This window comes from Podarcis tiliguerta, assembly GCF_965153285.1.
Source record: "Podarcis tiliguerta genome assembly, chromosome: 3".
In the NCBI taxonomy this organism is placed as follows: Eukaryota; Metazoa; Chordata; class Lepidosauria; order Squamata; family Lacertidae; genus Podarcis; species Podarcis tiliguerta.
In genome coordinates this window covers 61,592,385-61,614,055 of record NC_139536.1, presented here as the reverse complement: position 1 = coordinate 61,614,055, position 21,671 = coordinate 61,592,385, and the positions used below count along the sequence as shown (strand labels likewise).

General features: G+C 44.5%; 1 protein-coding gene across 2 annotated transcripts; it reads right to left on the bottom strand.

Annotated features, from left to right (window-relative positions):
• Window positions 1-2,647: 2,647 nt before the first annotated feature.
• Window positions 2,648-13,737, bottom strand: LOC310674971 (pantetheinase-like). Of its 2 annotated transcripts, XM_083435045.1 has the most exons (7): window positions 13,481-13,737; window positions 13,093-13,223; window positions 8,906-9,098; window positions 7,638-7,932; window positions 6,111-6,481; window positions 4,607-4,777; window positions 2,648-3,547 (listed from the first exon to the last, which is right to left on the bottom strand). In XM_083435045.1, the coding sequence occupies exons 1-7, from the start codon at window positions 13,694-13,696 to the stop codon at window positions 3,431-3,433; spliced, it is 1,494 nt and encodes a 497-aa protein (XP_083291171.1). In that variant the 5' UTR covers window positions 13,697-13,737; the 3' UTR covers window positions 2,648-3,430. The 2 variants fall into 2 exon arrangements, with proteins under 2 accessions (XP_083291171.1, XP_083291172.1); XM_083435046.1 differs by lacking the exons at window positions 13,093-13,223; window positions 13,481-13,737 and adding an exon at window positions 9,890-10,008.
• Between the last annotated feature and the right edge of the window lie 7,934 nt (window positions 13,738-21,671).

The window sequence follows — 21,671 nt, the reverse complement described above, 5'->3', positions numbered from 1 at the left end:
ATCCTGCTGTTTCCAGCAACAGTTATTCAAAAGAATAATGTCTCTAACAGTGGAGCCTCTCATCCTCAGATGGTCTGCTGCCTCAAGGTGAGATTTTTGCATCTGATAAAAAGTGGCAACAGATTGATTAGGAAAGGGGAGAGAAGTGAAAGTTCAGCTCAGTAACTGTAGCTGGAAAAGCAGATGCCTCACCTTCCTCCCTTATAATGGATTGTGAAAGGATTATGGGACCTGACAGCTGACAGCAGAGATATCAATGAAAGTAGTAGTAGTAGTAGTAATAATAATAATAATAATAATAATAATAATATAATAGTTGTTGTAGTAGTAGTATTTATACCCTGCCCATCTGCCTAGGTTTCCCCAGCCTCTCTGGGTGGTTTTTAGCAGAATATAAAAACATAATAAAACGTCAAACGTTAAAAACTTCTTGATACAGATGTCATCTAAAAGTTGTGTAGTTCTTAAACTCCTTGACATCTGATGGGAGGGCATTCCACAGGTAGGGCATTACTTCTGAGAAGGCCCTCTGCCTGGTTCCCTGTAACTTCTCTTCTCGCAGTGAGGGAACCACCAGAAGGCCTTCAGCGCTGGACCTCTGTGTCCAGGCAGAACGATGAGGGGGGAGACGCTCCTTCAGGTATACTGGGCCAAGGCTGTAAACAGAAACTCCAAATGGAATAGCCTACAAACTGATCTGCAGTGGCTGTGGAATCTAAGCAATGATGTCACAGTCCTGTCAGCCAATAGTTTTCAATCTCTTGCCAGGATTGTGGTTTTCAGCTAAATCTAAAGCTGTTTAAAATCAAAATGGTAACATCTAGAGTGATTATTCATATTTCTATAACTATTGGGTTTGATGCTTTTGAATTATGGTGCTGGAGGAGACTCTTGAGAGTCCCATGGACTGCAAGAAGATCAAACCTATCCATTCTTAAGGAAATCAGCCCTGAGTGCTCACTGGAAGGACAGATCCTGAAGCTGAGACTTCAATATTTTGGCCACCTCATGAGAAGAGAAGACTCCCTGGAAAAGACCCTGATGTTGGGAAAGATGGAGGGCACAAGGAGAAGGGGACGACAGAGGACGAGATGGTTGGATGGTGTTCTCGAAGCTACCAGCATGAGTTTGACCAAATTGCAGGAGGCAGTGGAAGACAGGAGTGCCTGGCGTGCTCTGGTCCATGGGGTCACGAAGAGTCAGACATGACTAAACGACTAATGACTAAACAGCAATAACAACAGAATAGACCCACAGAAATTAATGAACATAGCTAAGTTAGGTCCATTAAATTTCAACAAGTCTCATTTAGTAAAACTTAGTTGAATACCTCCCATTTCTTAGCTTAGTATGTCCTCACACAGCCAACGTGTATCCAACGGATGATTCATAGGTCAGAGACTCAGAACACCTGTTTTACGGGTAGCAGTCCCAAAGTTTCTCACATCAATTTAACAAAACAAATGAACAAGTAAGTAAATATATAATACTGCCAACTTCCTTGAAGAAAACAGTACTAAATAAATAAAAGAAAGATCAATGGACCAGTATGGCGGGTTAGCTTGCGACACTGCAGTTCAAATCCCTTGTCAACTATGAAGCTCACTGGGTGACCTTGGGCCAGTCACTACCTCTCAGTCTCATTTATAGGCTATTTTTTTCAGGCTCACCATTCTTCTCTCTTTTAAGATTTACTTACCACAGTACAGTGTAGCAACTTATAACAAAATGGTGTTTTGGACCAGAGTGTATATATGTCCAAATAAGCCAAGGGGAATTACTTTAGTAAAGCATGATATTTATTTTAAGGGCAAAAGCAATGTAAACATAAAAACGACAATTCAAAACATTTTATTCATTACAAAGTAAGCGAGTCGCCTTTCCACTCAAACTGAGTATTCACAGAGACATCTAACAACCAGAAGTAAATTGCACATCTAACTGAATAAGCCTGAAATGAAAAACAAGGTTCATCAACTTACGTAATTGCAAGTTTCCATGAGTTAAGAAACCATGGGAGAAATTTAACACAGCACTTAGTCGGTGCAAGTATTCTTGCTTGGCTGATATAACAATCTCCCCTCTCCTTCCTCTGTGCACTATTTGGAGGCTTCTCTTGACCCCACAGAGCCGATTTGGAAAGCATGGGGGCATACATGGGGGAGGAGGAAGAAAGCCATATTGCACTAGTAGAAGCCATTTTGTGGGCTCTTGCTAGCAGGAGGACTGGTTAGTTGAATTCCTCCCCAAGTGTATGCGTAAGTCTCTGAACAATGCAGTTGGAGACCCAAGTAAGGAACAAGAAACTGGATCAGAACACATGCAGCACACAGTGGCGTAGCGTGGGTTGTCAGCACCCGGGGCAAGGCAAGTAATTTGCGCTCCCCCCCCTGCACTGTCCCTCCCCCAGATAGTCCCTCGCTCTCTCTCCGCACCGCACCGCACGCCTGGCACCCTCCCCTCCACAGTGGGCGGCGACCCGGCGGCTCGGATCGGATTCGCACAGCCAGCACTGCAGTGAGAGAGAGTGAGTGAGCCAGGTAGGGGCAGAGAGCTGCAAGTGCGAGCGCGCCCCTCCCCAGATGTTGCGCCCGGTGCAGCCGGCCCCCCCTGCACCCCCCACGCTACGCCACTGGCAGCACACCTTTCCCAGAATCCTTTTGGGGACTGAGTTTGAGTTTGACTCCATTTTGGAATCTGACATACGATTTGGGCAGCAGGAAGATTACAAACTCACAAATTTCAGTCCTGGACCTACAGAGGGCCTTGGGTGCTTAGTATCTTCATGAAGTGTGGGCAAGACTGACCACTCACCCACAAACAACAAAGGTTTATTTCACGTGCTTTCTCAGAATGAACCAGACGACAGACCTTTTATCAAGTATTGGCCCTATTGAGCAGGGTACAGGTTTCAGGAAAAGCAATAAAATGTTTATTTCTTTCTGATAGACGACAATTTAGTCGTCTGAATGCTTACAGCAGGGAGGAGGGTACCTGTGGCCCTCTAAATGCTGCTGGATTCCAGTTCCCATCAACCTCCCCAGCCAGTGTGGCTTGAGGTCAGGAATGATGGGAGTTGGAGTCCAACAACCTCTGGAGAGCTACTGGTTCCCCACCCTGAATTATAGTTTGTATTTGCCCTAGCAGCAGATTTCTTTTGGGTACAACCAAGAGGAGGAACACAAATATTAATAAAGTCTAAAGCCAAAGTCCTTCTTCATTGTATGCCCCATGCTCCTGTTTAAAGCAATGGGAAACTGCCATGTAGCTAGATGGCATGTTCATCTCCTCTTTGTGGCTGATAACTGCTCCTAAAACAAGCTATTTGGTTTGGCCTGCAGCAGAACACACTGATCCTGTTCATTCCGCCTTTGTTGTACAAGCACCCACAAAATTCAGGAAAAGAGGCATGATCGTGATTGGATGAGTCTTATGAAGGAACACCCTCTGGATGTGGCGGGTCCCTTTCATACCACCTTCCAAAAAGAGCCACAGACAGGACTGGCTTTGATAGGCCATTGCTTGTCAAACGTCCATCGGTCAATACCTGGGAGAATGGAAAGGGCAGGCAAAAAGTTATACACTGGGAAACATGTTTGGCTTAGAATACATAGGAAAATACAGACAAACATTTATTACTGGAGAGTTACAGGTGCTTGCAATCAACTGGTTTTTTTCTTGTTCTCTGATACAGGGTGGCCTTGCATCCTTCTTTACACAAGACATCCTCCTGTTTGAAGGCATCCTTGCCCAGTCCAAGTCCAGTTTAAAAATAAAGAAGGGAGAGCAGGGCCCTTATAGCTGTCCACCAACACCTGTCACCTAGACAGCAGACTGAGGCAGCCGGTCACCTGGCCGCAGTCTTCCCCACTATGGTGAAAAGTAATGCAATTCTTTTTAAGTTGTAGAGTTTTCCGTGAGAGTCATGTGCCTGCACCCAAAATACATTTAGAATTACTGACTGACATGCATAACAGCAGCTTCCATGTTGGACTGTTTGTCAATGAGCAAGCAAGGAAAGTGGGTAGACTAGGCCTCAGCCTGCCTTTCTTTGCTGAATACTGTAGGCCAGGGCTGGAGAACCTGGGGCCCTTCACAGAGGCAGATTTAGGGCACTTGCTAAGCTTTGGGAAGCAGGTGTGAGGGCTCTGCCAGGGTCATAGAGTCCTCCTTCCCAAAGCTGGGCAAGTGCTTGCCAGGCTTTGGAAAAGAGGTGGGGAGGCTCTAAGACCCTTCCAGAACCCCACACTTCTTTCCCAATGCCCGGTGTAAGCTGGAGGGAGGGCATCAAATGGCCTTGCACAGGGTGGCATGTGACCAAGCTCCACCCCTGCGCTTCAGATGCTGCCGGGCTTTCATTCCCATCTGGAGGGCCACAAGTTCACTACCCTACTCTGCTACAAGCAAGATGAGAGAGACCAAATTCACACACACATAGCAGGGAGAGCAGTTCAAAAAGTTCAGTGCTAGGTAGAAACAAAGCTGCGACTATTGAATGATTAGGAGCACAACTGTTTTGAGAAATGGAGGAGGAGGAGCTATTCTAATCTAACAAATGGCTTGGGTCATTGCTTTTGCAGAAGTTGGAAGCCACCTTGGCCCTTACCTGAAATTCTCCAGTGGTCAGCTGAGTCTCAGTGAGCAAAACTTCTGGAAACACATAGCTTGTGTTAAAGGTGCCGCTGAGGGTGAAGGAATCAAATCTTGTATGGGCTGTATTAACTGGCTCCCCACATGATTTCAAGTCTGTGCTCTTACATTTCAGTAGTGTGCATATCTATGGAAAGAGAGGGTTGTGGGAAAGGTTATTTTGTGGAACTAAGCCATTCAAAGAGCCTTGTGTTTATGGAATGGAGGAAGATACTTCCCATGTAAGTGGGCTATACAGGATGCTGTTGTGATTCAAAACAGTACACAAACCAATGCTAACACTGCACAATACTAAGCCTGAAGAAGTTCACTGATTATTTTGAGACAACTCTAGAATATTTGGAGGAAATAAACAAGTATTCTTTTTGCAATACAGTATTGAAGTTATGGGATTTGGGGTGGGGGGGAGTCTTTCTTTCTGTTTCCCTTGTGAGGACCAACAAACAAGAATTGCTTTTGAATCAACAGAGAATTCTAAGGCCTTTTCTGTAAAAATAAAATAAAATGCATTGTGCTTTTGTGTGCATCCTTTGAAAAACTCTATGCAATACCGGGAGTACTTAGCATTTACATGACACTTGCAGTAAAAAGCAAACAAACCCAATACAGAATATGATATTAAGCACGAAGCCACATGGTGGCACTGTGTTAAGTAAAGGGACTACTATCTCCAATGACTTCAGCAGACTTATTTTCCCCAGAATCCTACTAAATTTTTCAAATCATGTTATGAATGCAATATATAATCCCCACCCCCTATATCAGGGGTGTGGAATCTGTGGCCCTCCAGATTTGTTGGATTTCAGTTCCTATCAGCCCTGGACAGCGAGGCCAATGATCAGAGATGATGGGAACAAGAGTCCAACAACTACAGCCATCTCGGCTCTAAGCAGTAGCTGTGCTCTAAAGCAGGGAGGTGTCTTATAGGGATTATTCTTTTCTTCAGTAGTAATCCCTCTAATGATTCTTACAGGCTTTTAGAAAAGCTTCTGGAGAGTACAGCTTCCGGTTTCCTCAAAGGCTCTGCCACAATGAAAGCATGAAACACATGTATCCTAGACAGGTATCCTAGACACATCAGAATTTTCTCTTTTAAAGAAGTTCACAAGAAAATCCACCAGCATTTTAATACACTAATTTTTAACATACTATTTGGCCCTCTAATTTCCCCCTCTAATAGAATGCATTTCTGTATGTTGTTTTCACTCATATTTGCATTTTTATGCACATATTACCAGAATATATTCCTCTTGGCTGGACATATTACTTTGCTGGAGAAGTGCAGTGCAAAATTCAGGAACGTGCCATTTAAAATGATGGCTGTGTTTTGGTTCACATATTGTTCCGACCTGGATAGGTTTGCCTTTAAATGAGGACTGAGCCACATTCTTCCCCGCTCCCACTGGTAGGGTATTTCCCTTCCACATGGCCTGCTCATCCTACCCCACAAAACCCTTTACCTGCAGATAATATTCCCCTTCGATCACATGAAGCCCATCAAAGGCGCCGAATGCGTAAACCTCATCCTCTCGCTTCTCTGCCATCTTGTAGCTCAAGTGGCAGCAGAGGCCCTTTTGGCAGACAGTGTGGTTTCCAGCTTCTCGAGAGAGTTCAGTGAAGGTGAAATTATCAAAATAGAAGCTTGCAGTAAACACTGGGCTTGCGGGAAAATGCTTGATACTTGAAGCATATAAGCTCCAGTTGACAGCAGGAGGGTATGTGGGGGAAAGACGGGGGCGAGCACTGATTTCCGCAACCAGGAGTTTTCCAGTCTGCATTTTCATATCAAAGTGATACACCTTGGCTCCTTCAGGTGTAAAGATACCACTCCCTGTGGATGGCAAAAGACACTGGGGTGAGGCATAAGTTTTACTATTCCATTCCTTTACCCAAATGAATGGAGTACTAACAGCAATGGTAAAGGGAAGTAGAGCAGAATCTCAATTCACTGATTTGGGGCTAGAAGCTAATACATAGGGCAAATGGTGGGTAGTGACCAGAGCAGGTGTAGGTAATTGCTGAACTACAGTTCCCATCAGTCCCAGCAAGCATGGCCAATGGCCAGGGATGATGGGATGTGTAGTTCAGCAATATCTGGAAAACCAAAGGTCCCCCACACAAATAGCTTCAGCAGGGAATGCATCTCATTAGACAAAGCAAGGTAGGCAACAGATCCTGGGAACTGGCCTTAGTCCCCAGATGTTCTCTTCTACTTAGAATAGAGCTGTGTGCAACCCCCTAAGTTAGCATGTTATCCTCAAAGCCTGTGGGGTGTCGTGGTGAGAGTGTCGGACTAGGACCTGGGGTACCAGGTTTCAAATCCCCACTCAGCCATAAAGCTCACTGGGTGACCTTGGGCCAGTCACTCCCTCTCAGAATAACCTACTTCATGGGGTTGTTGAGGGGATTAAATGAGGAGAGAGAGAATCATGCACACCACCTTGAGCTAAATACGGGGAAAGGTGGGATATAAATGCATTAAGCAAACACACACACAAACAATGGAGGATGCTGTCTCTTTGCCAGTGCTGAAGTAAAGTCCAACTGCTTCTGTACGTGGAATTGGTCCATACCATTTTGTCATTTGCCTCAAGCTGCAAAAAGTATTGGGTCAGCACTGGGCATGTGAAGACAAATAATGTATTAATGCAAATAATGTGTTGCCTGCAGAATGTCATTGTGCGCTCATCGCCCATCTTGAAAGAGGCAGGTGGAGAGTTCATAACTGCGACTTTAGCACTGGTAGCAGATGCTGGTGGACTCCAACTCCCATCAGCCCCAGGCACCATGGCCAATGGGAGCTATAGTGCAGCAACATCTGGAGGGCCACAGTTTGCCATCATTATTATATAAGGTTGGTCTCTGAAGGAAATCACATTTTTAAAATAGCAATGAATAGGTTAATCCTTTCCCTCCTCTACGCTCTTTCCCACACTCAAATTGCCAGATCTATGTCTACACAGAAATTATTCAAGGTAGCACTTTACCAGTAATGTCGAAGCTGGGCTTGTTTATATTAGCAGCAAGGAAGTTGACACGCATCCCCATTGCCCAGGCTGAGTAGAACTCAACAGCAGACAAGAGCGGCAGGCCATTCTGCCAAGCAGTTGGGAAGAGGATGGTGTCCACCTTGTACTTTTCCACCAGCGAGACGGCAGGTTCGCGATAATTAAGAACGTCGGCACAAGTCATAAGGCCAAGCTTCCCAAAGGAGGTGTTGAGGGTGACAAACTGTGGGTCCTTGGCGTAATTAAAGTATACTTCAGAAGCGAAAAGGTTGTACTGTTTATAAGACAGAAAATATATATACAGATATTATTGGAAGAAAAGCACCTCGTGGAAAAAGAAAAAATAGTATTAGGAACATAAGAAGCTGTCTTACACTGAGTCAGACCATTGGTCCATTCAGCTCAATATTGTCTAGACCAGGGAAACCAACATGGTGCCCTCCAAAAGGCCACCAGCCCCAGTCAGCCAGGACAATGTCAAGGATGATAGAAGATTCTGTCTGCTATTTTCTGGAGGGCACTGTGTTGCCTACTTTTGTCTTCACTGACTGGCAGTGGCTTTCCAGGATTTCAGGCAGGAGACATTCCCAGCTCTACCTGAAGATGCCAGGACTGAAACTGGGACCTTCTGTGTGCAAAGAGGATAGTCTACTACTGACCTACAGTTATTTTCCTAGAAGTTGGTGGCGTTGCCTCTGTTTTTCAGCACACTTACAAGACCTGGATTATCTTGTGAAAACCATCTACAAGTAAAGTCCTTACAGCAAACATCTCAAATATTGTGATTTCTCTTTCAATGAGACACTTCCATGCATACTGGTGCAGCTTCTCTGCCTGCTCCATATGAGTGCATACCTATCTCTTATTTGGGTGGGAGAATGGGGGCTCCTTTTTCTTCTAATTCAAATTGAGCTACGTATATTAATTTGCATTACTATCTGTGTTTATGTAGACCACGCATAGGCAAACTCAGCCCTCCAGATGTTTTGGGACTACAGCTCCCATCATCACTAGCTAACAGGACCAGTGGTCAGGGATGATGAGAGCTGTAGTCCCAAAATATCTGGAGGGTCAAGTTTGCCTATGCCTGGTGTCAACTCTAGGGTGCATTACTGTGCTTTCTATAGTAAATGGAGAACCTGCAGCCCCCCGGAGCACAAACTCCCATCATCTCTGACCGTTGGCCAAACTGACTGGGCCTGACAGAGTCCAGCAACATCTGAACCAAAATGCAGAAGAGCGCTTACCTTGTGGTAACGTGCCACAAATTTCCCTTCCGTATCGTAAACAACGTCTGTATTGTACTGATAGCGACCGTCACTCGGGCACTGGGGGTCACTGTGGTTGCATGGCTTCTTGTCCCCCATGTTGGCAACCACATAGATGGAGTTCTCCTTTGCTATGCAGCTGAGTCTTCCCTGTATTGGATTCGACCCAAACCTAATGTTGAAAGGAAGAAGTCAATCATCGATACAAAGTCTATTAAAATGGGGAGAGACCAACTTAATTCTGATCATTTGTGAACCCTATCAGTTCAGAATGTGGCAGATTAAAATAAGAACCCACGGATTCAGGTCTAATAAAGACCGTTCTTACCAGGCTGGGGACAGAAAAAAAGAAGTTGGTCCAATAAATAGCCATGGCTTTAGATCAGCCTTCTCCAACCTGGTGCCCTCGAAATGACCAGCCATACTAGCAGTGGCTGATGGGAGTTGTAGTCCAAAACATCTGGAGGGCACCAGATTGGGAAATGTTGCTTTGGAAAGATCTTGTCCAGGGGTGGAGACGGAGTGAGTGGGAAAAGATCTTGAAGTGACCAGAGAAAAGATCAAGGATATCTTAAAGCAGCAATAAAACGGTGTCACATTTCTTTTATATTATAGTGACAATGACAGGTACAGTATAAGATTATTTTTTTAAAAAAAAAAACAACCAAACAAGTTGTCTCTGAGTTGGTTCACACTGGCTCTATTTTGAATGCAGCACAGGCCCAAGATTGAGGCCTGTGCATGTTCTTCCACTGCATGTAGTCTCCTTGGTGTAAAATGATGCCTATGCCCATATAGTTGTACCTTGGAAGTTGAACAGAATCTGTTCCAGAAGTCTGTTCGACTTCCAAAAAGTTCAAAAACCAAAGCATGGCTTCTGATTGTCTGCAGGAAGCTCCTGCAGCCAATCGGAAGCCGTGGAAGCCCCATCAGATGTTCGGATTCCAAAACCAGAACACTCACTTCCGGGTTTCAATCGTTTGGGAGCCGATTTGTTCGGGAGTCAAGGCATTCAAGATCCAAGGTATGACTGTATTCATATTCAAGTATACCCTTCCCATGTGATCCATCCACCTTCTGCAGCATGTGGGCAGTCTAGGCAGGACACGTTGGTAATATAAGTGCAGAGAGAGTAAAATGAGTCACGGAGTACAGAGCAGACTGTGATTGAACCGACAGCTCTGGTGCTAAGCATATGGATGTAACTGGGCACCAGCAGAAGTCTTGAACAGCCTGGATTATCCAGTACAAATATTCTCTTCTGTTCAACTTGCAAGTCTGGGCTTATCAGCTTCCTTCATGCTCATCATGCTAATTAATTCATTATCTTAATTTATAGAAGGACTATACTATAAGAATGAATGATGTAAGCAGAGAAGACCTGGGAAATATAGCAACTTATTTTACGATGAGGAGCTTTGTCTCTCCGCTAATAATTTTTACAATGCATATTATTGTTTTAAGGCAGTTGAGTGATATTTTTTAATAATGCTCTTAAAATGCTTCAGGTTTGGCTCAGAGGATCCATGGTGTCCTTTCTACACCTGTCCTCAAGGTAATTCTGTGATCATGCATAATCTGTCCTCTTTAATTTATTTTTCTATGGGTCTTCTAATGTAGCACCCTGAGCAAAGTTGACCAATATAATTTAAGCCATCTGCCAAGTACTTTTGAGGCATTTATCAGCAAATGATTAAACATTTACATGTAATTTTGCACTAATGCAACGTAGTTTAAATTATAAGTTTCAGGTAATGCAGTCCTATGCTTGCCTACACAGAAGTAAGTCTCACTGAGTTTGCAGCATTTACTCCCAAGTAAGGGTGCACAGGACTGTATTCTAAACTGTTCTTTTAAAAAAGGAAAACTGTTTCAACATGCTATTTTTAACCAACTAAATTTGTTAAAAGAAATACTTCCTGCAAAGTTTATTTGGCAAACATGAATCAGGCCATTTATACAATGACAGTTTTGTTTTTCTGTTTAGTATTATTGCTAAATAATTCACTAGGAGTGAATCAGCACATGACTGAATTTCTCTTTTATAGAGGACCGAGATCCGCTAAGCAGGGAATGACTAAGGAAAATCTCACAGGACATGTGGAAAAGGCGCCCCTTTGCTACCACCTTGTGGCAGACAATTGAGCAAACAGATGCATTACAGTACTTCTAAATTGAATCAGGTAGAATACTTGCAGAAGTCTAGAATTTTGGGTTTTGTTTTGTTTGCCTGTTGTAGGTAATCTGATATCTGCTCCTAAATGTGTTTACTTAGAAGCAAATTTACTAGGTTCATGGTTAGGGGTAGTCTGCTTTTTGATCACTATCCCTAGGAACCAGATCCCAGCTTTAACAGGATCTGGTAAGTATTTTTTTAAATCAAATGATATGGATTCTTGTAGGTAGATGGATGCATCTCCAGCTTTCACTGAGAACTCCTTTCAAGTGGCGGCTGCCCCAATTAGGTTACTATCAAAATTTGTGAATTGCAACACCGCTCAAATAAAATGCAAGAGAGCAATCCCAAAAGAGTTCCTTTATTTTAGTACCCTCAACAAGAGCAGTGTGAGGGTGTTTCTGGATCCAGTTCTGTCGCTGGAGGCCCAGGTAACCTCAGTGGCTAGAAAGAGCTTTTATCAGCATCTGCAATTGTTCCTGAACTGGAGAGCGTGGTCACGGAAGCTCAGACACTGCTGACTTCAAGACTGGATTATAGGAATCCACTCTGCGTCAGGCTTCACTTGTGCTTGATCCGGAAAGTGCAGCTAGTGCAAAATGGCTCAGCACGGTTCCTGGCGAGAGTGAAGCCATGTCAGCACAGAACATCTCTGCCCTGGTTGCCCATTTGTCACCAGGCCAAATTCAAAGTGTCACTATTGGCATATAAAATCCATAACAGCTTGGAATCGGTTTATTTGCAGGATTACCCTACCTTGTATCTGCCCAGACAACTGCTTTGACTTCTCATTTGGAATCCCGTACCAATTGACTTCAGGCAGACACTGTCCCTGTACTCTTTTTGGCACCTGTTTACTATACTTTTGTTTAATGTAAATGTTACGTGTGTGCTTAGCTTTTGTTGATTCTAATCATTGTTCATATATTTTGAAAAAACCTGTTAAAAACTGTTTAAAATCTATAATCTGCAATGTTTCATCTTATCTCTTTGTAAACTGTTTAGAGGCTTTTTACAATCCAGCAGTATAAATAAGTTTTGTTAAATAAATAAAAGCATGCAAACATAGAATCATAGAGTTGGAAGGAATCCAAGAAGCCACCCAGCCCACCCCCTTGCCTGAGAACAGCATTCCTTTAAAAAATATATATACTTTTCAGATATATACATTTCACTGATTTTATAGTCATTTTAAAACTTGATTTCCTTCCCCCTCTTTCTGTGGTTCCTTAAATTTATTTTTAATATCTTCTGCATATCCAAATTAACTTAACTTGCTCATTTATTTATTTTCTTTATATATATACTCTTATGTAGCTGCAGGTTATTACAATAATCCTGCCAGTTTTTTTAAAATCTGTTTACAATTTATCTGTAAATATTCCATAAACCATTTCCACTCTCTTATAAAAAGTTTATCTTGATTTCTTATTCTTCCAGTAAGTTTCACCATTTCTTCATATTCCATAAGTTTTAGTATCCATTCTTCCTTTGCTGGGACTTGCCTGATGACAGCATGCCTCTCCGTTAAGCCTCTGCTTAACTTCCTCATCACCTCCTTAAGCCCTTTGTGCTACTGCCAAACAGCTTACTGTAAGGAAGTTTTCTTTAACTGAAATCTATTCCCTTGCCATTTCCAACCGTTAGTTCTAGTCCTACTCTGGAGTAACAGAGAGCCCTTCAGATATTTGAGGACTGACTGTTCCCATGTCTCCCTTAAGTTCCTCTTCTCTAGGTTAAACAGGTCAATAGTGTTAGGCAGGATTTCTTAACTAGCCAAAAAAAGGAACAAATGCCACATTGTACTGGAATTGCTATTCTGCGCGTATCCTGAAAAGCACCAGGGAACTCCACTATTACTTCACCACAACAAATGAAGGTGTGTTTGTAAAGAAGAATCTGAGTCATATTTTCTGATTTTGAGGCTACACCCTCCGGAGCTGCTTCTGTTTTTATCTTAATGAATAACATGAAATAGGCAAGAAAATACCTTTTTGGCTCATTGCATGGAATCCAGTCTACTTGCGGATCTGGTATATACTCCAGATAAGGATATAGAGTTTCTCGGGTGAAGACCCAGCCATAAAGGGCATCCTCAGGTGTCACAATGATGTGGGCACCCTGCAAAAAGACATCAGTTCAGACATATTAACCCCAGGACAAATACTGCCATCAAAAGGTTGCTGTCCAACTCAGAGTGGGGGAATCTGTGGCTCATCAGATACTGTTCGGCTCCAACTCCCATTGGCCCCAGACAGCATCATGGGCAGTGGCCAGGGATGATGGGAGTTGCAGTCCAGAAACATCTGGAGGACCAAAGGTTTACTAGTCCCTGATGTTGCTGCTGCTGATCTGCTCTAACTGGTATGCAGTAGTACCTGCTGGGCAGCTGTTTTGATGGCTCCTTCTATGATGTCTAGATTTCTGTTCATCAGCTCCAAGGCTTCTGCTCTTGAGACGTTTCTCGGAGTGTCTCCTGTCAGTATCACAGCATGCTCATAGACAGCGGCAATGAAGGTATCCTCTAAGGCAGAAGAAGGGAGAATCATTCCCATCAGAAACGCAGCACAAATGTGAAGCTGGAAGATCGCCATGCTGGTGGAATCTGCCCGTCTGCTGCTCAAAATGAGAAAGACTAGGAAGTTACCTGATTTTTAAAGAAGTTCCTGAAGCTCCAGTCATGGGGAGGTAAAATTGTGAAACGCAGATTGCCAAACCCAGCAAACTGAATTAACCTTGGATTAAAGTCTTGCACAAGGCAGAAAAGCAGGCTCTTCTAACAACAGTGTTTGTTGACCTAAAAGCAAGCGCCCGCCAATCTAAAGCTGGTGAGTTCATGCAGAGGGCTGAAGAAGGTGCATCAGAACAAGCAAAGAAGTTGAAATTCATGCTTCAAATATTCATCCTAAAAAAGCAAAGAGACTACAGTGGTACCTCGGGTGACATACGCTTTGGGTTACAGACTCCACTAACCCAGAAATAGTGCTTCAGGTTAAGAACTTTGTTTCAGGATAAGAATAGAAATCGTTCTCCGGCGGCCCGGCGGCAGCAGGAGGCCCCATTAGCTAAAGCGGTGCTTCAGGTTAAGAACAGTTTCAGGTTAAGAACGGAACTCCGGGACGAATTAAGTACTTAACCCAAGGTACTTTGAAAGTCAGAGCAGAGTCACAGCAGGTTTTTCCTGCAGAATCACTCAGTAAGACTTTCATAGGATCCAGGTAATGTCTTGAATCCCAGATGCAGAGATCAACAAGAACATGGGGCAGAGTTTCTGTGGCAACATTGCTTCCTTTGTCCTGTGTTATACTTCAGTTATCGTTATACTTCAGTTATTGAAGTACTGTACCTCGAACTTGCTCACAGCTCCCAAAAGTTGGTGGCCAGTCCTCCTTAAGGACAACTGCAACATCTGGTCCTTCCCTCCCACCCAGTCATAACCATGATGGATGATTTGCTAGGTGGTGGTGATGATGATGATGATGATGCTTCATGGGGGGAAAGCTCTGTTGCCATCTTTTGAAATCACATGCTGGTGGCTCCCTATGCGACCTGCAGGTGACCAGAGATCTTCCTCTGTGCCTAGGGGATGGGACCGTAGCTTAGTGATGGAGAACTTGCTTTGCGGGCTCCAGATTAATCCCTGGCATATTCAGGCAGATTTGAGAGTCATGTCTGAAACGCAACAGAGCCATTGCCAGCCAGTGTAGACTGAGGCTGGGCAGGCTTGCCAAATCTACTTTGTGTATTTTGTTATTTGAACTAGAAGCCCAGGAAGATCTACCTTCCAGAGCTAGCAGCCCAACACACACAGTTTGCATTTCTACCGATAAATCATTTATTTGTTCAATCTCCTTCTAAGGCTTGCCAGATGGAACAGTCGCCCCTTCCATACACCCCCCCCCATGCTGTTTCCTGACCCCTTCCGCCAAGGCAATTTAAGGTGGCATGCAGGAGGGAGGAAAGGTTAGAAGCCCCATTGTGCAATTTCTTGTGAAGGGCTTCCATTGATGAGACTCATTTAGTTGAATCCCACCCTTTGTTTTTATGGGGCATTTTTTGTATAGCTTTGTACGCATTCTTAAACAGTTCAAAAGTGCTTTTAAACAAACACCCATTGTGCCTCTGAATACGTTCGGAGCTAAGGAACTTTTCAAGACAAGAGCAGAGCTACAGTCTGTCCTTTTGCACAGAAATCCTCTCTTGCTTCGCTTTCATTTCAGCAGGCTACTTTTAGGTAGGAACATCTGTTTGGTTGCTGCTAGTGCTAACAGTTGGGAATTGGAAACATCTTGCCGAGCTACTGAAAATCCCGTGTGTACACAATCCCTTAAGGGACCAGTGGCGTGTGTCTCAGCAGAAAGCATCCTCCTATGTTCCAACAAGTTTCAACAACATCTTATTAAATATAGAACTAATATATTTAGGGAAACTCAAAACTTAATGCTATCTTGGCAGAGCCCCACCATCCACTTGTGGTGTAGTGGTTAAGAGCCAGTGTGGTGTAGTGTAGTGGTTAAGAGCGGTAGACTTGTAATCTGGGGAACCGGGTTCGCGTCCCTGCTCCTTTACATGCAGCTGCTGGATGACCTTGGGCCAGTCACACTTCTCTGAAGTCTCTCAGCCCCACTCACCTCACAGAGTGTTTGTTGTGGGGGAGGAAGGGAAAGGAGAATGTTAGCCACTTTGAGACTCCTTGAGGTAGTGATAAAGCGGGATATCAAATCCAAACTCCTCTTCTTCTTCTTCTTGTAGAATGGCAATTTTGCCTGCTAACAGGAGTCATAGATCTACCTTCAACAGAAGCCAGACAACTTTATGGCTACATTGAATTAGATTTTTATTTGCAAGGTACCCACTGTTGGGAGATACTGCCAGGGAGATAAAGTCCATCTTGACTCCACGTCGTCTCCGGACATCCATCAATCTCCCGTAGACACGCAGTATCAGCAATTAGCGACAGGAGCTCCAGAAATAGTTTCCCAAAGATCCAGAGCTCTTGCACGCTCTATCAGCAGATATGCACAACAGAAGATGCACACAGGAGAGCATTATTTAGAGGTTTATTCATTGTTGATCAGAACAAAGAAAAGCCATGACTGCCTGCATGAGATAGTTCCGGCAGTGAGAGAGAAACGAAAGCAAAAGACACAACAGAAACATCCTGTAAGACAGGAAATACGCAGGCTGTGACACAAACATCCTGCTCCCTTTTAAGGTGGAACGGAAATATCCCAACATCCTCCCCCTTTCCGTGTAACCTGTAGTACCTGTGGTTCAACCCAATTGCAACCTCTGTACATAAACCTTAAGTTGTTCTCTGTTAACAACCTTCGACAACAGATCAGCAGGAATTTCATTTCCTGGCATGTAGGACACCTGAATAAGTCCTTTCTGAATACACTCTCTTGCACGATGTAACTTAATCTGCAAGTACTTGGTTCTTTGCTTGCAACTCTCTGAGTTCAGCAAAGCCAAACAGGATCTATTGTCTTGATACACTTGTACAGGACATTTCACAGAAACTCTGATGTCCTTAAACAGTTGCATCAACCATTCACAATCCATGAGTGAAAAAGACAGAGCATTGAGTTCTGCTTCACAGGAACTTAGGCTCACTGTCGTCTGCTTCTTGCACAGCCAGTCAAACAGACAGTGGTTGTACATGTAGCATACGCCAGAAGTGCTTGTACCATCCATGGTGTCACTTCCAAAACTTGCATCAGCAAAGATTTCAAGACCTCCAGTCTTCTGACTGGTGAACCTCAGCCTGTAGTGCATAGTCCCTTTCAAATAGCGGGCTATGCGCTTCAGAGCTTTCCAATCCTGAACAGTAGGATTATTAGCATGTCTGCTAAGCAGGTTAGTGCTTACAGCTATGTCAGGTCTTGAGCATCTAGCAATGAAATTCAACTTGCCTAGAATGCATCTGTACAGCGTTGTGTCAGAAAACGCTTCAGCAGTACTATCTACCTGGTAACCTGTCACCATCGGTGTGTCTGCTGGGTTTGCATCAACCAAATTCAACCTGGTTAATACATCAGCAATTTTCTGTGTTTGGTGTACCAGAAAATTTCCTGCTCGGTCTCTCTCCACCTGCAGAGAAAGATAGTTGGATACTTCACCAAGATCCTTCATGTCAAAGTGCTCCTTCAGCTGAGCTAGGGTGCTTTGGTACAAAGCCTGATTCTTCCAGAACATCAGAAGATCATCAACAAAACATAAACAATACAGTTTGTTTTGCCCCTCCTCCTTGACAAACACACACGGATCAGCTTTGCCCTGGTGAAAACCTAGAGAAAGCAATGTCTCTTTGAGTTTTGTGTTCCAACACCTGGCACTCTGCTTGAGACCATATATGGATTTCCGCAGTTTACAGACCATTCCCTTCTGTATCTGCATTCCATCAGGTGGAAGCATATACAGCTCCTCCGCCAAATTCCCGTACAAAAAAAGCTGTATTAATGTCATGATGGGAAACATGCAGTTTCTCCTCCGAAGCAATCTTGAGCATCAGTCGAATGCTCTCATATTTGACGGTGGGTGAGTAGGTCTCGTGGTAATCCTGTCCTGGTACCTGTGAAAAACCTCTGGCAACCAATCTGGCTTTGTGTCTGACAACCTTGCCATTCTGGTCTGTCTTGGCCTTGAAGACCCATTTGCTGCCAACCAGTCTCATTCCTGGGACTACCGGTACCAATTCCCAAGTTTGGTTCCTGTTCAAGGAATCAACTTCAGCCTTCATGGCATCAAGCCAAGGCTCAGCATCTTTAGAGGTTAACTCCTGAACCTCTTTGAAGCTTGAAGGTTCCCACACCTTCTCTGAGCTACTAAGAACAGCAGTTACTGTCTTAGCAAACTCATCAGCAAATCTCTTTGGAGGTTTGCCCTTTGTCGCCCTTTCAGATCTGCGTACTAGACGCAAGTCTTCTGGACTCATCTCCTCCTTCTTAGGAGAAAAACGACCAATGGTGAACAGTGGTTCTTCCAGTTCATTGTCAGATGCATCAGATGGTCTGACTGAGGCCTTTGCGCTCTTGTAGTCTGCTGTGTCATCACTGTCACTGACACCAGCAGCAGCGCCGCCCACTGAACTGGAATCCGAACTCTGATCATCATCATCATCATCATCATCATCAGCTTCCTCAGCTTCTTTAGCATCATCTGCTTTTTGCACATCACCTTCATCCTCCTCTGGGTAACTCTGGAAAATTCCCACATTTTCCCCCCACTTAGGATTGTACTCAACACTCCTTGTGAACTTAATGGACTTAGAGTCAGTCATCCATACCCTGTATGCTCCTTTGTCGTACCCCATGAACAAACCATGTGCCCCACGCTTCCCAAGCTTGTTGCTCTGTGGGGTGTGTACCCACATGTCAGAACCAAAGATTCTCATGTGCTTGACATTTGGTTTCTTACCAAACATCTTCTCATAGGGAGTACAACCAATAGGTGATGACAGTCTGCGATTAAACGTGTAAACAAACGTTGACAGAGCCTCCCCCCAAAACCTATCAGGGAGATTGGCATCATGCAACATTGTTTTCAGTCCTTGCAACAATGTTTGATTTGCTCTCTCCGCAAGCCCATTCATCCATGGAGATCTAGGCGTTGACAAGTCATGCTGGATTCCCTTCTCAGTCAGAAAAGCTTCAAACTGCTGAGAAGTGAATTCCCCGCCTCGATCGGTAAAGAGACAGCCGATGTGTTTACTGTGAACATTCTCCAACCAATCACAGAATGCCTTGAACCTAGGAAACGCTTGCGATTTCTGCTCGAGCATAAACACATGAATGTACCTGGAAAAAGAATCAATTAGAACCATGAAGTACCTTGCTCCACCCAAAGAGGGCGCAAGTGGACCAACCAGGTCCGCGTGAACGAGCTGGTAGGGTTTGGAAGCCTGCCTGCTAGACTCCTTGCCTTTTGGAGCAACCTTCACCTTGTTCTCTGCACAAGATACACATTTCATGTGAAACCTACAGGGTTTGATGTTCAAACCCTCAACCAGTTCCGGCATCTTGGCCAGCGCCTGCCAAGACATGTGACAAAATCTTCTGTGTGCTTCATGAACACAACCTGCATGAAGAACCTTGTTAGTTTGTGCAACACAACAAGAATCAACATTTGACACAGCAACATTGTCATCATAAGTTATACAGAACAAGCCATCCATAAACTTAGCATGCAAAATGTCCTCTTTGCCTTTCCTGATGACACAGACGTTCCTCTTGAAGGAAACCTCAAAACCACGCCCAATCAGCTGTGGGACACTGAGCAAATTGTTCACAGCACCTGGAACATAAAGTACATTTCTGATGGTAGTATGCAGACTTGCAAGTTTCACAGTCCCTTCTCCTGCGATCTGCAACGTCCTTCCGTCAGCCAGGTGGACCTCACCATCTTGAGGTTTGAAGGAGATAAAGAGATGCTTATCTTTTGCTAGATGGCTGGTAGCAGCAGAATCAACAATAAATCGGGACTTGGCCTTTGGAGCAGCTTTTCTGGCAAGCAAAACCTTGTTTTCCACCGGCGTGGGCTTAAACTGCTTGCCCCCCTGCTCCTGGCCATGAGACTTAGTCTTTGGTGAGGCTGTGCCAGCAAACAAAGCCTTGTTTTCCACTGGCGTGGGCTCTTCACCCCCCTTCTGCTCCTGGCCATCTGCAGGCATCTGTCTCTGTTTACCTCTGGCCTTCCGGCCTTTGCAAAGGCGATGACCTTGGTTCCCACGAGAAACAGAGCTCTCATCTGCCGACTCCTTGGCTCCCCCTGGAGGCTGGAATGCTGCCTGGGATGACATCACAGTCAGCTCCCCCTGCAGCTTGCAACCGGTGCCCTCGGCATCCCTGCATTGACTTGCATTCCGGGAAACAGCCAGGACCTCCGATGCAGTCAAACTCTGGGCTGGGACGACTGGCAGATGGGCCAGCTTCAAAGCATTCCACATCCCACGAGCAGTGGTGTTGCCAGCTAGTGTGGCAATTTCCTCCAGAGAGACGGACAAGACTATTATGTCAATGGCCCTTGAATCTTGGGTCTTCCATCTCTCTGTCAGAGGAACTGGAGGGGCCTCACTCACAGTATGCCACACTCCAAACTGACGCAGCAAACTCTCACACCACTCTGCCCAGGCCTCATAATTTTGCCGATTTAGCTTTGGGCACTCAGCAGCTTCAGAAGCTTGAAAAGACTCCATCCCAGCTTTTCACTTTAGCCGAGCCCCTTTTCAACTTCAGAGGCTTCTTATCCATAAATCACGAAGCTTTTGGCTTGACTCCCAGGCCAATTAAGCCAGCTGGACATCAAAGGCACTTTGCCGCGGCAACAAAAAGCCTTACTTTCGCTTTCCCACACATACCTCAGCAGTATGTCGCAGACTTACTCTCCTGTAAGTGCTGTTTATCTGGGCCCATAACCTTGTTGTTGGGAGATACTGCCAGGGAGATAAAGTCCATCTTGACTCCACGTCGTCTCCGGACATCCATCAATCTCCCGTAGACACGCAGTATCAGCAATTAGCGACAGGAGCTCCAGAAATAGTTTCCCAAAGATCCAGAGCTCTTGCACGCTCTATCAGCAGATATGCACAACAGAAGATGCACACAGGAGAGCATTATTTAGAGGTTTATTCATTGTTGATCAGAACAAAGAAAAGCCATGACTGCCTGCATGAGATAGTTCCGGCAGTGAGAGAGAAACGAAAGCAAAAGACACAACAGAAACATCCTGTAAGACAGGAAATACGCAGGCTGTGACACAAACATCCTGCTCCCTTTTAAGGTGGAACGGAAATATCCCAACACCCACATGCGTTTTTTCTCCAAGACCTCTTTCTTATATAATGTCTGCTGGAAGCAGTGTCAGACTAGAATCTCGGAGACCAGGTTCAAATCCCCAGTGAGCCATGAAGCTCACTGGGTGGTCTTGGGCCAGTCAAGTTCTCTCAACCTAACCTACCTCACAGGGTTGTTGAAGGGATTAAGTAAGGAGGTGGAGAACCATGTATACCTTGAGCTCCTTGGAAGAAAAGGTGGGATAAAAATGCAATGAATATAATAATGTTTTAATATATTCTAAATCTTTTTATTGGAAGCCGCCCAGAGTGGCTAGGGAAACCCAGCCAGATGGGCGGGGTATAAATAATAAATTATTATTAAATTATTATAATTAGCAAAGCAGGAAGCAATGTTTTTCAAATGAAGAGAGCAGCTCTACACCTTGCAAAAGGAATTGCTTGCTTGTCTCTTTTATTGAAGGTAATGGAAAAGTCCACATTTACTGGAGCTGAGCACACACACTGGAATGCAAAACAATTCTCTGGGGTTAGATTGTGCATGCAGTACAAGCAGCTGGAGCATGATGAGGGCATCTAAGGACACTGCCCTGTTTGCACAAGGGCTTCCACTTGTACAATTTGACTTCCCCTTCCTCTCCCCTCTCTCTAAATCCCCCCACCAATCTGCTATGAGGGGCTACAGTTAGCCAACTGGGGCATGTGGAGAAAGAGAAAAGGGAATGGAAGTTCAGTCGCACAAGCAAAAGGTTTTGCATCAACAGGACAATTTTGCT